Below are 15,610 nucleotides of genomic sequence, written 5' to 3' on the forward strand. Positions count from 1 at the left end.
CACTTCCAGTCAGTTTACCCTCGATCTCTGTCTGTTTAGAAGTCGAGTTGCCTGCCAGCAGTATCTCAGGATTGTGTCCAAACATAATCATGATATTAGCTAGATCTTTATTTATGTGTCCCTAGCAGTTATGCTCACTCGCTTGCTCCCCCTCTTCCTGTTCGGCACACAAATCTCTCTCGCTCTTCTGCGCAACCCAATTACATATGCATCCATCCTTTCCACTCCACACATTTCCAATCTTCCCTGGTTAGCTACAACAAACATTACATTTACATATTGATTCCGTAGTTTTAGTCAATGTAAATATGCTGTCATTACTGTAAATTTGAGCTTCTGTTAGCATAAGCTCGTCCAGATCTGCTCAGATTAAGAGTGTGATTGCATAATTAATGGGTATGCTACATATCAATTCCCCATCCTTCTCTTTCTCCCAAGTGTTCCTCTCTCCTTGGGTTCTGAGCCCTGATTAAGTGTCTGCTTCGGCCCTTAAGCCTCCCATTGATATTCAGTCGCAGAGATCCAGCGTTTGCTCAAAACGCTACTTAACCTTACAGCTCATTGTAAACGAAGCTTCCAAAAGTTGATTCCTCACCGCCGCCTCCGTCACGTGACGCATACAAAGTGTCTGCTTTTGCGTTGCGGCTACTGCTCAAGGCCCTTTGTAAATCTCTGACAAAAATTCTCCAATTAGGCCGAATTGGATGAATTGTACTACTTCATGTGGAAAACATCCACTTCCGACATAGACCTGTATATGGTCCAAAAATCCATGCTTTTTTTTTTTTTTACTGTGAAACTTGAATAATTGTTGAACAAAATCTCTCAATGTCAAGAAAAATGAAATTTGGAGCTCCACCTAAATTAATAGTCCTTCCCTAGACAATGCTGCATACATTTACAATCTTAGTCTTGTTATTAAAAACGTGTTAGATAATTTTTGGGTGGTGCTTTGTGAGCCTGGGATGCATTAACAGCATTTCCATTCATTCAATGGAGAATGATGGTTTGACGTAAGTGTTTTGAGGTACGAGAGTGTGGTCAAGGAACAAAATCAACTCCTAAGTCAAGGCGTGATACATATGCGCTCTGTTGGTGCCCCTGTTCATTTTTGTAATTTATTTTAAGTCAACATTTGGACTGGTGGTTTGAGGGTATGATGACTGTAGGCCTCGGTTCATTTCAGTCTAGCTGGTTGGTTATCAAATCAGATGACCCCGTGCTGTTACTGTGTAGGTGCAGTCGCCTGCTGTGCTGAGTGAAGCTCTGGCAGGGCTTGTTTAGACATAACCTGTGAAGTGGGTGACGAGCCTCCAGAGGAGGCGCCCAGCTCCCTCCGGAGCAGGAGTATATCACTTATGAACATGTTTCAGCTTGCCTTTTACTTGTTGCTCTTCGTTTAATTTTGACCACCTTCTTTTACCTACGTCATGGCATTACGCACAATCTTGCAACCAACTTCCACAAAATCAGCAGATCAGACATGGGCTGAGGAAGAATCTATGGGGGTTGGGGGGTGCGGCTTTGAACGTAGGAGTGGGTGATATGCATCTCAGTTGTTTATTCATTTGTTTCTTGAATTTATTTATTGACACATTTGATAAAAATAGTTAGATGATTATCGAACCAAAAAAATTGTCAATCTCTACTTGCCTCCCAATATATTTATGGATAAACTCAGCATTTCTGAACAGCAGCTCTTATTTATTTTTTCGAAGTCTTCTGAAAAAACATTGCACAACAATAGTCTGGCAATATTTATCAAAGTACAGCTTTAAGTGATGTTAGGGTTGTATATAAATCTCTCAAAACACATTTGCGTAATTGTTTCCAAAACCATGTTAATAAATATTACATTTAGATGACATAAAAATGTATACTTAATAAAAATATTTTAAACCAAATAGACATGATGTTGATCACTGCAAATAATGTGTTCCACTTGCCTCATGCCACTGAGTTCCATGACTGAGTCCTGCCCGCTTATTCGCTGAATGAAGACTTTCATCACTGCCTCCTCCCCCTCCTCCATTACAGTCTATGGATCCCCTCGGATCTGTTTTTGAGACGGTACTAATACCCAATAATGTAAAATTGCACATCGTTTAAACAACGGTCACGATAATATCGTTGGCAATATATATCGCTGACCCTCTGTATGAATTGCACTCAATACTCACTTGATTACTGGTTGTATGATTGCTTGATCGCATGACTACGGGTACATTTTTCTGCATCACTCTTCTATTTGCATTTCATTTCCTATATTCAATCCCGAAGTGTTCCTGTCACCATTTTTCTCTCTTGTCTTGCTCTTTGTCAAGTTCTCTCCCAGACTCGCCAAACCAGAACTTCCTGCTGGTCATCAGTCACCATGAGGCCCAGAGGGACTACAGCCTCAACTTTCCAGGCTCTCGAACCATACAGGAGGTAAGTGGAACCAAGGCACACGCGCAGAGACACATCCACATCTACATGCAGTCGTGCATGGGATCTTTTAAATATGCACCGTTGCATGCATGGACTCTTGCCTACATAATATTCTGCTGCTCTGGTTTCCCATCACGCAGCTTTCGTTCCATTTGCTGAACATCGCTAGTCTATCTCAACCATCGATTCATTATTCATCGCAAATGATCACATTACCATGTTCATAATTACACTTGCAGCTGTGGACCGGTACAACTCCCTGTTCTGCCCCACTCCGAGTATTGAACATGGTTCGATTTGGACGTAGTTTTTTTTTTTAACCTGCAACTAAGCTGTTGCTTTTTCTGTGTGTGTTTTAATTAGGGCTGGGCAATACTGTATATCTTTATCATATTATAACCGAGACATGAACATTCAAGAGAGTAATATCAAAATGAGGAGGATATCAGTCACGTGAGTGACCCTTATCCACGCTTGTGTGGCATGGAAATCTCAGTTCAACCAACCACATGGCACCTTGCAAGTTTGGTATTGATCAACAGTTAAAACCAGCCAATGACCATCTTGCATAGACAGCACGCGTGCAAGAAATCCACTTCCATGTTCGCTGTCAAGTATATGTGGTACACATATACTATGTTTTAAAACATTATGCACCCATATTTATCATTTCAAAATTACCAGTGAATAAAATGGCAGAGCTTGTTATTTCTGGAGTAACTTCTTTGTTCCTTGACGAACCTTTTTTTTTTTTTTTTTTTTCCCCCCCAGGATCAAAAATACTAATACAATGCAACATATATGGGGAGCCCTAAAACGTGATACAGGCTGGCACAGTTCATACCTCAGAGAGTCCACACATCACATTGGCCATTGTGCGGGGGCGGGGGGTTGGGGGGGGGGGCATGCATTGTGCCCTGTGCAGCAGGCCTTCGCACTATTACTACGTAATGCATCAAGCTACATATGCCTGGACAAATTGGTACAGAACAACATACACACACATTGATCCAGTTAACACATGTGCGCACGCACACATACAAAAAAGCAAACACTTTGGTTGTCTCAAAGTGTTCTCCTTAATTAAAGCACAATTGGAGTACACTGTGAAAATTTTTATTTATTGCAGACTTTGGTGTTGTTGATGGCTGTCAGAAAGTTTTAATTAAAAACTGCGCTTTACATGTCCTTTGAATTGATATTTTGCTTTTTCTTTAAAAAAAAAGTTAGTTTGAAAACTATCTCATATCATTATCGAGATATCTGGCTGGCAAGAATATTGAGATTTTTTTTCCACATCGCCCAGCCATACAAATTAGAACTGTCTAATATAGGATTAACTTCTTGAGCTCTCTCTTTTCCCATTTGACAAGTTTTTTTTTTTTTTAAACTAATTATTCACTCTCCAGCCGCAATGGGAAGTTACTGCTTGCTCACTGCTGCCACTACAGGGCCTTGCTCCTCAGTAAGTGTGAAGATCATACCGATAATAATCAGGCTGTGAGCAGGGTTTGTGATGGTGCTAATTGACCAAATTAGTAGAACCAGCATTTGAGTTGGAAGGAGGCAGCTTGCCTCCCTGGTTTCCTGGCTCTCTCCTTATTTGCACTGTCCCATTCCTCCTCCTCTCTCATCTTCTTCTCTTCTTCTCAGCCAGATGGTTTTGATGAGCACCCACTGTGAACCTTAAGTGTTTCTACTGGGATTACAAACACTGGGGAGGGTTCCCCGTGGTGTGGGAGGAGGGAAACCATGATTCCAGAAAGTAGGCTAAGGACTGTCGGCATGGTGGGGGTGCTGTAAGAGCCGGTAGGAAACCACGTAGGCACAATGTGGGCTTTAACGGGCCTCCGTGTTGTGGTCTTTTCCTAACGCATGCTTGTCTTTAAGCATCTCCAAGACCCCTGGAGAGAAAATGAGGCCTAGAACTTTAACCTGACTAGATCTGGATTCTGCTCACCCCATGTTGACCGTGCCTTTTATATATTTACTCCTTAGCTCGGGATGTTTTTTTTTTAACCATGATGTTGAATTGAATAATGTTGTCACACTACATCGAGACTTACTCACATGGTCCATTTGCAAGTTATTAATAACAAATGAAATCCCGTCATTGTACTCTATTTATAGGCGCAATGTGAATGAATGGGTCTATTAAAAAAAAAGTCATACATAAGACGCACTGGATTAAATGGGGCATTATTTTTGTGAAGCATTCTGTTAAATAGCTAATTCTAATTTTCCCTAATGTGTACTTGATCAATTTTAGTGTTATTATGCTTGTCAGACTCGTCGAACATTGTGTCTCTCTTGCTTTTTGTTCGCCGTGCAACTACATGGGGGTTGCTTGGAGGGGAGGAGGGGCACCTCCACCAGATGAAGAAAAAAAAAGTTTGAACATCACTCGTCAATCTGGTGATCAGTCGTTGTGTTATTACTTTGGCTAATGCTAATTTCAATCTTGGTTGACAGTTCAACAGCTGTAAACAATGCACTCACCGTTCCCCAACCTTTTTTGTTCCACCCCGGCAGCTATTGGAAGCTGGCTATGTTGTTTCCCTTGCGCCGGTCCAGTCCCACACTCTCACATTGGAATAATGCAGCCAAAAAAATCTTAACTTGTGTTGACGGTGACTGCAGCATTAAGATACATTTCTCATGATTGCTAGACAAGAAAGCACGGAGTTCTAGTTATTATATGACAAAACCGAACTCCTGCTAGCTATTAGATGCGAATGAGAACCCCAAAATTAATGTTAAAGTTAATAGGAAGGAAGTAACTTGATTTAGCCCACAGGCCGCAATGATCTTGTCCCATATTGTAACGTTGGAAACACACCGCCAGAAATTGCTCATATTAGGGTAGTAGGATTATATTTCCCATGATTCTTGGATGCAGATACAGGAAATTCCGGTATAACGAAAACATATAGACCCATGCTTGTGATTAGATATGCATGGGACTGACAACGTGTATGTAATAGGAAGGAATTTGAATTGAAGTCGACAAGCTGAAAAGCCAACATTCATCCATACATATGGCGCACCGCATTACATTGCACACTGTCAGTTTTTTAAAAGCTTAAAAGGATTTTAAGTGTGTCTGATGTTCCTCAAATTACTCTATGTGTGAGTTAAATTGGAAATGCTTTGAGATGACCGACCGGAAGTGTTTGTTACATTAAAATGCCAACACGAACTTAAGATTTGCTAAATAATCAAATACAGTAATTGTTAGAGATTGTTGGTTAATTCCGTCTCAACTGAGGCAAAATGGAATTCACTACTGGACTGTAACTAGCAGGTGCAATTCATTCAGCGCTGAACTGGAGCTTGTCCCAGCTCACTTTGAGCAAAGGTTGGACTACATATCTACTACCACTGGTCACCAGTCAGTCGCCGGGCACATATAAAGACGAACATCCATTCACAATCACATTCACTTCATCATTGAGTGGAGACTGAACCCAACTGTGCCTGCACATAAGTCAGGCGAGCGAACCGCTACACCATCAGTGACTCCGCCATCCAGAATGCGGAGTGTATTTGTGCCACTATGAGGACTTGAGAGTGCAACAAAGAAGTAACACCATATTCAACCAGCCTGGCTCCCCTTTCTGTTCATACTGTGTCTAGTCACAGACATATGGACTCCACGACAGAGCACCCGTCTCTTGCCGCTCACTCTTTTGTCCCACTGAAAACTAGCTGATGGTCCTGCTTGTGCATATCAATGGGGACAGTCCTGTCTTGTTTGTCTTCGCACAAGGCTCTGGCTTTGCCTTGTGGCTCTTAGGGATCTGCCCTGGCCCCTCCTCTTCTGCGCCTTCATTCTCCATGTGTCTCCCAGTGTCCCGTCTCTTCTTTTTTTCTCTGGGTCCAGAGCACAGGGCTGGGTACACTCTGATTGGCATTACTAGACAAGAGTGTGGGGGTAAGTAGCTGGCTAGCATGTGAGCTAAGCTGTAGAGCAAATGTTTGCCAGGCAAGTAGCGGGTAGAATAGAGATGGCTGCCGGGCTCCGAGTTGTCCGTGACCAGACCCGTTGTCCTGGGGATTTCCCTCCTCTACTGCCCCCCCGGGGTTGGGCCTGGGGCCCATCCGTGTTTCGCAGCTGGGAGTCATATAGGAACCAAAAGATGATAAGGCTACTGAGCTGAGAAAAGGAAGGCGGCTAAAATAAAGAAATGAAAGACATCTGGTGCCTTGGGGAGATGAAGAAAAGAGAGCACGGGGGAGAAAGCTTGTGACTGTTTAATGGAAACTCTTTGATTCGCTTCCAGGCGGGGATTACAGGCAATTGGCATTTACAATGATCAGATCATTAATTTTGCGGTGAGAAGCATTGCCTTGTCGCTCAGCACCAAAGCCAGGCTAGGCCAATGTTCTCGATGACTTTCTCAAACACCCCTGTCGGAACGCCACAATTTGAAATGGTGTTATCTTAAATACATTTGCAGCTTTACCTCCTGTATTTTCGACTCCATCCTTGTTATTTAATTAGAATCATGAGCTGCAACTGTCCTTCAATATTTGTCATCACGCCTTGCTCACAACAATATCAAGGATTTCTTTTTCTTGGTGACAAATGTCAAAAAGCAATTTTGTTTTGACATTTGTCACCCCACCAAAAAAAAGAAAAAAGAAAAAAAGTTTCCTTAAATCTTCACCAATACTCTTACCGTAATGGAAGACAGGTGGCAGCATTAGACAGTTTTACTGCTGGGTTGTACAGGACAGTGTTACTCTGGCTGAAATGCTGTTGTTAAAGCTTAGTAAGGTACTGCAACATACATTTGAATACTTGGAGATGTTACGGATACAGCGTGCTGTGTCTTACATTTTATAAAGTTGTGACCTGTAATTTTATTCTGCTCTTAAAATGTCATCGACTGGCAGAGTTTATGCAGCTGGGATTGCGTTACCATGTTCTCCTTGCACAAAAGGAGCAGCTTGTCCTCTACTTTCAAATTCTGTCTCCATTCTCCTCTGTCCCCACCTCTCACCTTCACTCTCTCTGTGGTGGGCATTAGTTTGTTGTTTCTCTCAGGCTGCTTTAACCTCTGACAGCAGTCTCTTCATTACTAGTGTTTATGCCTCTCCTTTCCTCCCATCTTCTCATCGAGTGGCTAAGCGGTCAGGCAAATCCCTGTAGTGCGGCTGGTCAAACATAGATATTACACTCTGTAATAACACTGGCCACCCGCTCTGACCCCGAGTTCTCCATCCAAGCTATGACTTCTCTTCATGAGGGTCGGCTCGTAGCATTATGGCGAGGGCTTTACAACCGACAGACAAAGGGTAGATTGTGCCACTCATTTATTATTTTTGTTTTATTTTTAGGGCCTGTTGTAATTCTCTGTGGTGCCTGGCCCATTGCAAATTACATCACTCACAACATAAGCATTATGGGGGGGGGGGGAAAGCTGCTTTTTCTTAACGTTCATTTTGGACTGGCACGCTCAGATATAGTATTGTGTAACTTTTAACTACATAGCTGTAGCATTGAAACAGTGTAGTTGTACACCACCGCAAACTACAATGACATTAATAAACGTTGGTGGGGAAAAAAACTGAGCATTTCTATCTTATTTTTTTTAAATCATAATGATTTCTTTTTTAAAAATCCTCCGATTGCGCAAGTGGCCATCGTCACAATGTTGTTGCCAGCTGATGTGTCTCTCTCCTAACCCAGGAGCAACATTGCCTCCATAGTCTTCACAATCCAGTGTTTCAGCCGTGTGCTCGACATTGACATTGACGTTGTGTTTGTAGCATTCTTTAAGTTTCCACTTGCATGACCAGCAGCCCTTCAAATGCTCGGGGATCCATCTCCCCTCAGTTCTTTTTACAAAGGTGGGATTTGACCTACAATGGGCAGTTTGCTCAGCATCATTGTTCAGCACCGCGGGCCTGAAAACTGTAGATCTCGCAAAAAAAAACCTTGTACAATCCACGGCCGCCAGCCCTCAGACGCCGGTGGGCTTTGATCACCTTTCGGCTGGCGCACATCAGGCTGGCGTTAGGCCTTTAAACCAACAATGCATTGGACGGTACAGCGCGGCAACCTTTGGGCCAGGCGCTGCCGGCTGCTAAATGTTTAAAAGCATGGAATGTTATTAATTGGTGCAAATACAGCATCGGCGCGTGAAATGGGGGGAGAGAAATACTGTTCAATTCAGAACGTGGGGCTGTTGATACTGGGCATTAGCCATGGCATCTGAGGAATGCTAAAAACACTGCCACCCTCCCTCTTTTTCCTTGGTGTGGCTTCATCCTTTGGCTGTTCTCCTTCATTCTCTGTCTCCTTTCTTGTTTTTCCTGCACCCTAAATACAGGATTCATTGATGCAAGCCTTCATTGTATTCACTTTTTATTCACTTGCAAAAAAAAAAAAAAAAAAAAGTATTTTTGCAGATTTTACTGCTATCGCTTCTGTTTGCAGGTGAAGAGGAATGTGTCAGACCTAACCAACATCCCAGTACGGCATCAACAGTGGGAAGGATGGCCAGCATCAGCATCTGATGACACTGTAAGAAGCCAATGACACTGACCTTTTGAACAATAGATTGTTTTATTTGTTTCTCCTGTATAGTAGTTGGACTGTGTGCTTCTTACCACTTGGGATACAGCCACCTATTGCCTTGACTTGCATTTACCTGTGAATGACTTCATGTGGTCAAGAGATTTGTGAAGAGCCATTCTTGTCTAGACACGCTATTATAAACACATCATTTGTAACGTTTCCCTCCCTCACGGCCTAAACTTTGTACCTCTGAAATGGTCACTTTTCAAGAGACCACAGAAACGGCCTATTTCTGCAATCATTAACCCATGCATCATCAAGACAGCAAGCCATTTTCAACACTTTAGACCAGTGGTTCTTAACCTTTTTAGAGGTATCCAACCAGTTCATATGCACGTTCACAGAACCCTTCATTAGTGAAAAATAAAAACATGATTTTTTTTACAAATTCATTAAAAAAAACACTTTATTAAAAGCAGAAAAAAAGTAAATAAAATTTCAAGACATAAGTTTTTTTTTTTTTAAGACGTACTATCACGACAGTCACACGGTGACGACTGAGCGAACTAAATTTCCAGCAGCACTGATTGGACAAGAAATGTAATGTGATCATCTGCAGCCAGCGATGGCCAAGCGATTGTGTCATAACTAATTGACATGTTGAGTCTGGTGTGTCTTAACCTCCAAGGCAGAGGCTCCGTCGAACGCCTGAGACAGATTCACCGAACCCCAAGGGTTCGAATGAACCCAGGTTAAGAATCACTGCTTTAGACTGATCAGTAATTTGAAATAACACCACACGCGTAGATTTCTGGAAAAATAATTTTGATTTAAGAGGTTTCGGCCCAACTCAGCAATATACAGTATTTACCTGTACAGCATGCTCTCTACTAGTGCTTGAATCTAAGACTGTGGTCTGAAGTAAGTGGTATTATAGATCGCAGTCCGTAGTTTACCGCAGTGGCATCCTAATACTTGGAAAATGCATCGTAACTGTGCCATGCCAAAGCCATCTGTCAGAAGCTAATTAAGATGTCAAAGACCGCTCCCATCCTGTGCCCTCGTTCTGTGGACATTATAGCTCACATCATTGAGTCCCACTGACCTCACTCATCCCGAGGTCGCTCGTCCCGGCCATTCATCCTCCACACAGTCAAGCTGATCAGAAGTAGAACCTCGAGGAACCTCTGACCCCTTTTGTGTCACCCCATCTTTGACAGCGTATGTGTTCCCATGCTAATTTTAAGGGATGCTACACTGTGGAGCCACTGTTCATATATTCTTAGGTTCACCCTGAGCTAATATTTTCCTTTTAGATCTATGTGATCTTTTAGATGTTTGATATTATTATTTATTAAACCTGGAGCTGCATTCACAAGGGCAATTTAACGGACTACAGTTTCAGTTTAGATTTAAGGTTGTGTCTTTAAGGAAATTGTGTGTGTATACAATACCGTGCTGAGATTTTAGGTACGGTGCTTTATTTTAATGAACAATTTTTTTTTTAATCTGACAAAGGTAATAATAAATTAAAAAAAGAGAATTAACCACTGAAAGTCAGACGCTTCTTTTCATTTGACACAGCCCTTGTTTGTACAAAAACACAATGATTTGTTTTTGTTGAATAAGTAAGGACATTTTGCTGTCTTTTATCATGAGACAAGATATATTATGCAGTGGGGGTTAGTCTATTTCGTCTCCATCAGTAGTAGCTCACCTCTGGTGGTTTTGGATATGATGGCCATTGCAACCTATCGAGGCATCTCAGGCCTGTTCGCCACCTGGATGAGGCGATATTAAAAAGCAGAGAGAAAGAAGTGTAATAATGGCCTCTGCTTCAGCCTCAGTCCCCTTATTGAAACGTCTGACGGTATTAATAGCGAAAGCCTGGGACTTGGCTGGCCAAGCAGGTGGGTAGGGAGCCAGTGTTAGTGTCTAGCTCATTAGCCCAGTCTCATCTCTCGGGGTTTGGGCCAATAAACATGGCAGCCCAGAGGCCCCAGATTACGTTTCACTGCACACACCAGTTCACCTTCATTGGAATCGATTACCACTTGAGTTTACTTCCTCTCCTTAATTGTGTTATAATACTGTGTTTATCTGCTTGAATTTACATTGGTGTGTGTTTGTTTTTGCAATTATTCGTATTACACACTGTGTCGAGGGTTGAATATCGAACACCAATCCATTTGTACAACGGATCCGTGTCTGTAACCTCAACTGACAAGTAAAGCAGAAACTCGCAAAGTTTACGCACTACTCTTTGTGATTCTGGTTGACTTGTGCTAAATTCAAAGTGAAATCTTAGGAAATCATATTAAGTGCATTCATTTATTCCACACTTGAATTATATTAATCCCCATATAAAGGCAGTATTTTAAGGAACAATCCGAAATGTCATACATTGACTTTTGATTCCCTCGAAATTTGAGTTACGAGCAAGCGTTACATACGTCGTTGCGAGTGACGATGTGGAAAGCCACAGCCGCGATTCACTTTCTGCCGTTTATTGAATGAGGCAAAACAGTTGCATGGGGCAGATGTTAACCCTGAGAGAGCCCCTTGATCAATGGCCTTCTCGACAGAATGCAGTTTTCTGATGTCACTCAATAGGCCCCGCCTCTTAAAGGTACACAACACATTATGTACTTCAGTGGGTGTGACTGTTAGCTTAATTACATTTTATAAAAGCAGTGATTTGATAAGAGTAGGCTAAATTGAGACATGAGCTTGTGAACTAACTTGTAAATCAAGTTATACCTTTAAAAATGAAGTTAACTACTGTAGTGCAACGGAATAAAACTAAAATGTAATAAAAAGTCTCACTCCTTGATAATGATGTGCGTGTAATTGAGAGGGAACAGGAAGCTATAAGTCACTTATTGGTATTGCTGGAAGTCATTCCAGCATTTAAGACTTGCTGACAGCTTGTGTGACGTCATGTATAATGTTTTGAGCTCTTGATCCCCCGCCCTTTTGAGATGTTTTTGCAGGGAATTTTGGTTAAAACCGAAATTGTGCCACATTCAGAATTTGGAGTTTTTACTAAAGTGTGATCTAATAAAAAAAAAATTTAATCACAGCAGGTAGATTAAATCAGTTGCATGTTTTAAATCAGTAATTTCAATGCTCCTGCTTGATTCATCGGGATATACACCCCTTTTTCTCACTTAGTTGTTCTTCTGGGGAAAGAAAGAGGCTCTGGAGCCATGCTTGTGTGCATGTAATTGTGTCATGTATTGTCTAAGTCCAGGAAATTAGTTTGTCAGAGAGAAACTCTCACATTTTGGAGGAACTAGGTTGTAAAGTGTTGCGTCACCTTGGTACTGTCTACTCAATGTGTTTCATTGTTTATTGTTCTCCCAAGTTATTCAAGGTTCTAAGGAACCTTGAAATTGGATTAGGATATATAATGCTCATATATCACTGGACACCAGTTTATTCAGTTTGCTCTGTTATTGTATGTGCTTTCCTGCTCCAGTTACCTGGTGGAAACTTTCCATGTGGGCCACATGAGTCACTATGATTGGCAGCGCTTCCTCGATACCTGTAGGGGTGATTGACAGGATCCTTTTATTACTTCTCATCCTCTCAAGCCCTCAACCCCCTCTGCAACACATCCTTCCGGCAGTCCTGTAATTGCTGACATTTATGTAGTGTTTCATGGTGTTTGCTAATGTATTAATGCTGCAGAGCCCGAGAGATGCCTCGCCTTGTAGGCCAGCCACTCTCTCCATTTCCCAGCTGGCATTAACAGAATCCTCCTCTACCTGACTGTGGCCTATGAAATCATAGTTTTATTGTTTGGAGGTGGTGAGAGGGGCTTTGGTTTCCATAGCAACACAGCTGAGCTCTAAGCTCAGGAGACCCCTCCCTCATTCGATCGCTGCTTTCAGGTGACATTCAGATTCAAGTTCCGTCTGTTGCATTTTCCATTTTTTTTCTTCCCTCATTAAAAGGCCCTTTTCCATGTACTCAAATGATTTTTCACTATGTTAGAAGTAGTTTTAAAGGCAAAATAGAGGCAACACGTCAACCATAGAACTTGTGACCCGCATCTCATCAGTTTCATCCACTTCAAAAATGACATTTCGTAATGCCCCACCCCCGTTCTTTACTCGTCCCATCAAAGAAATAGCAGAATAAGGTGGAACTACCATCAGCACAGCTGTCAGCAGCCATTATCTTATAACTTCCAAGCTACCTACTCCAAACACTGTGTACGCAAGAAAAAAAAATGAAACAGAAAGAACGAAGGAACAAAAAGAAAGGTGGGAAAAAAGTGCAAGGAGAGAGAGGTAATAGACGACTGGAGCGAGGGGTGGGGGAGAGAGAGGGAGAGAGAGAGAGAGAGGGAGAGAGAGAGAGAGAGAGAGAGAGAACATTTTTTTCCTGTCTCGGCCACTGAATGCTTGGACCCTCAATGCAAGTGTTAATTAAAAGAATCCAAAAAAGAGGAGCCAGGTCCTTTTGTGAGGAGATGTGGGAGAGGCCAATTTGTGGGGTGGGCATGGGGGGGGTTAACCTCGTCACCCCATCCTCTCATGCCCTGCGGCGCTTCAGCCTTGTTTCCACATTTTACCACTGAGCCTTCAAGCTGCACTTGTGTACCTCAACATCGGGAGAAGTCATGGGGTCAAAGCGAGGAAGGGGATTGAGAGGCTCTCCACTCCAAATTTTGCATCCATGTCAGCCCCCAAAGCCTGCAGGCAGTTTTTAACAGGGGACGTGATCAACTTTATTTATACACTTATGAGGCACTCAAACCAAAGCCCCTCATTGTGAGCAGTGTGATAAAGGGTTTACGGAGATCCCCTCAATGGCCGCTCTTAAGATTCTCATATTTGATTGCCACTCGAGGGGGGAACTAGGCAGAATAGTCGCCTGAGTCTTGCCCTTCTCCTCATGTCCTTCAGACTCGGCCTCTTTATGCGTTTGTCTGTCTCAACACCTACAATCATCTCTTGCCCCCACTTGTAGTTCACCTCTCCACTCAGACTCGTGGCCCTGTTTATTTTGTCCTTTTTTTTTTGTCATGAAACCCTTCATACACTTAACTATGACAAATCCTTTTCCATCACTTTAGGCATTGAGAAATATGAATTGCACATTTATTTCATGCCTCGGCCCAGAGTGCTAACCAAGGTGGAGTTTAGTTACATGAGCAAATATGAGCCAATCCAGTTAAGTGTTCTTCGTTGGTGTTCCTGCTGTGTGATTCTTTCACTCAAGTACACTCACTACAAATTGGTGATACGCAAGAAACACAATCTTTTTTTTTTTTTTTTTTAAACACCAAACACACAGTAAATGGGAGTTATTTTCGTTGTTGAGAAGTTTTGGGGGTACTCGTTTGTGAACCAACTTCATCTCCTCTTGACCTTACTCAAAAGTGTATTTTTCATACGTCAAGCACAGTAAAGCAATCTTGAGTGGCAATCACATTCGGCATTACCGAGGGTTTAATAGGGATTTCGGCTTTCTTTTCATTTTCAACTTTGGCATTTTCATTCTCCTAACACGCCCTGTCCAGAAGGAACTATTAAATATGATCGACAGTCAACTGTTCTTAAATGATGATGGTTTTAATGATAAATGGAGTTAGGTTATGTTTTGTTGTGCACTTTTGACATGGAACTTAAATGAAAGTGTATTTAACTGCAATCAAATTTCTGGTTTATATAGTTTAACATGCTAATCGCTGTAACTGTTTTTTTAAAGAGCTCTATACTGTTACCAGCTTTCTTCGCCCAACATTTTCGGGGACTATAAACTCTGCTTTGAGAGTTGTCCGAAGATGGTGTAGTTTACCTTGGAATTGTATCAAAATGTCTTTTTAATCTTGTCGAGTACACCGCAAAACAGACCGATGGTTTAATGTAGCTGACACGCTTGAGTGGTCATTGTGTTCTATTTTGCCATAGAAGTGTAGACCTGCATGAAGAACCACTCTCTTTTTAAGAGAAACACCGCACACACTCCCTGCTGTCTGTGCAGGCCTTTTCAGACTCAATTGGCGTTGCATGTAATCGTGTCCTGATTCAACCACGTCCAGCTGCTCTTTGTGTGTCCGAACAGATCACAGCACCTCTGCAGGGGACGAGCAACTCCTCTGCCTCTGTTCTCCCACTGCCCCCAGCCTGCATGCCCTGACTCAGTCCTGTTTCTTAGAAGTTCACTCTCCCAGAAAAAGAGTCTGCATCTGGGCCTTCTGTATTCACTTTCTCTTGCACAATTAGCACATGTCAGTGAATATAGTGTTGTATCGTTCGGACAATGGTATCATTCAGGTTGCAGGAGATGGCAAGATAGCACTGCCAGTCATGCTTTTAATGGGTTTTGTTGACGGCAATTAAGATGTTATCTTGTTGAGGAAATATTGACCCGATTTCTTTTTTTTTTCTTTCTGTTGTGTCCCCACATTGTTATATGATGGCAATTAATCTCCGATCACATCGCTTTTTAAAAGCAGGTGTCTTTGGTTTCACTCTGCTTTGTATAGCTCATATTGTTGATGTCCCTTGGGCGAAAGCCTGCAGATACCATTTGTAATGAGTCCCTACTGCATTCTGACATTTTCAGTCCGGACTTAGGATTTGGCTGCTCATTATTTTGTAATTTTCAATGTCACTGTCATTTCATGAAAAAGGGTTC

At 42.2% G+C, this 15,610-nt stretch overlaps 1 protein-coding gene across 2 annotated transcripts in view; it reads left to right on the forward strand.

The window, feature by feature from the left end:
* The window catches only part of faf1 (Fas (TNFRSF6) associated factor 1), a 55,631-nt gene that overhangs the window by 10,933 nt on the left and 29,088 nt on the right, over positions 1-15,610 (forward strand). For both annotated transcript variants that reach the window (XM_086115539.1, XM_086115540.1), the window contains 2 exons: positions 2,325-2,430; positions 8,876-8,962. In XM_086115539.1, the coding sequence (XP_085971665.1) occupies positions 2,325-2,430; positions 8,876-8,962 (193 nt within the window). The remainder of the gene's footprint in view (positions 1-2,324; positions 2,431-8,875; positions 8,963-15,610) is intronic.

Source organism: Hippocampus guttulatus, chromosome 7 (assembly GCF_054856545.1).
Source record: "Hippocampus guttulatus isolate MCC_2025c chromosome 7, RoL_Hgut_1.0, whole genome shotgun sequence".
In the NCBI taxonomy this organism is placed as follows: Eukaryota; Metazoa; Chordata; class Actinopteri; order Syngnathiformes; family Syngnathidae; genus Hippocampus; species Hippocampus guttulatus.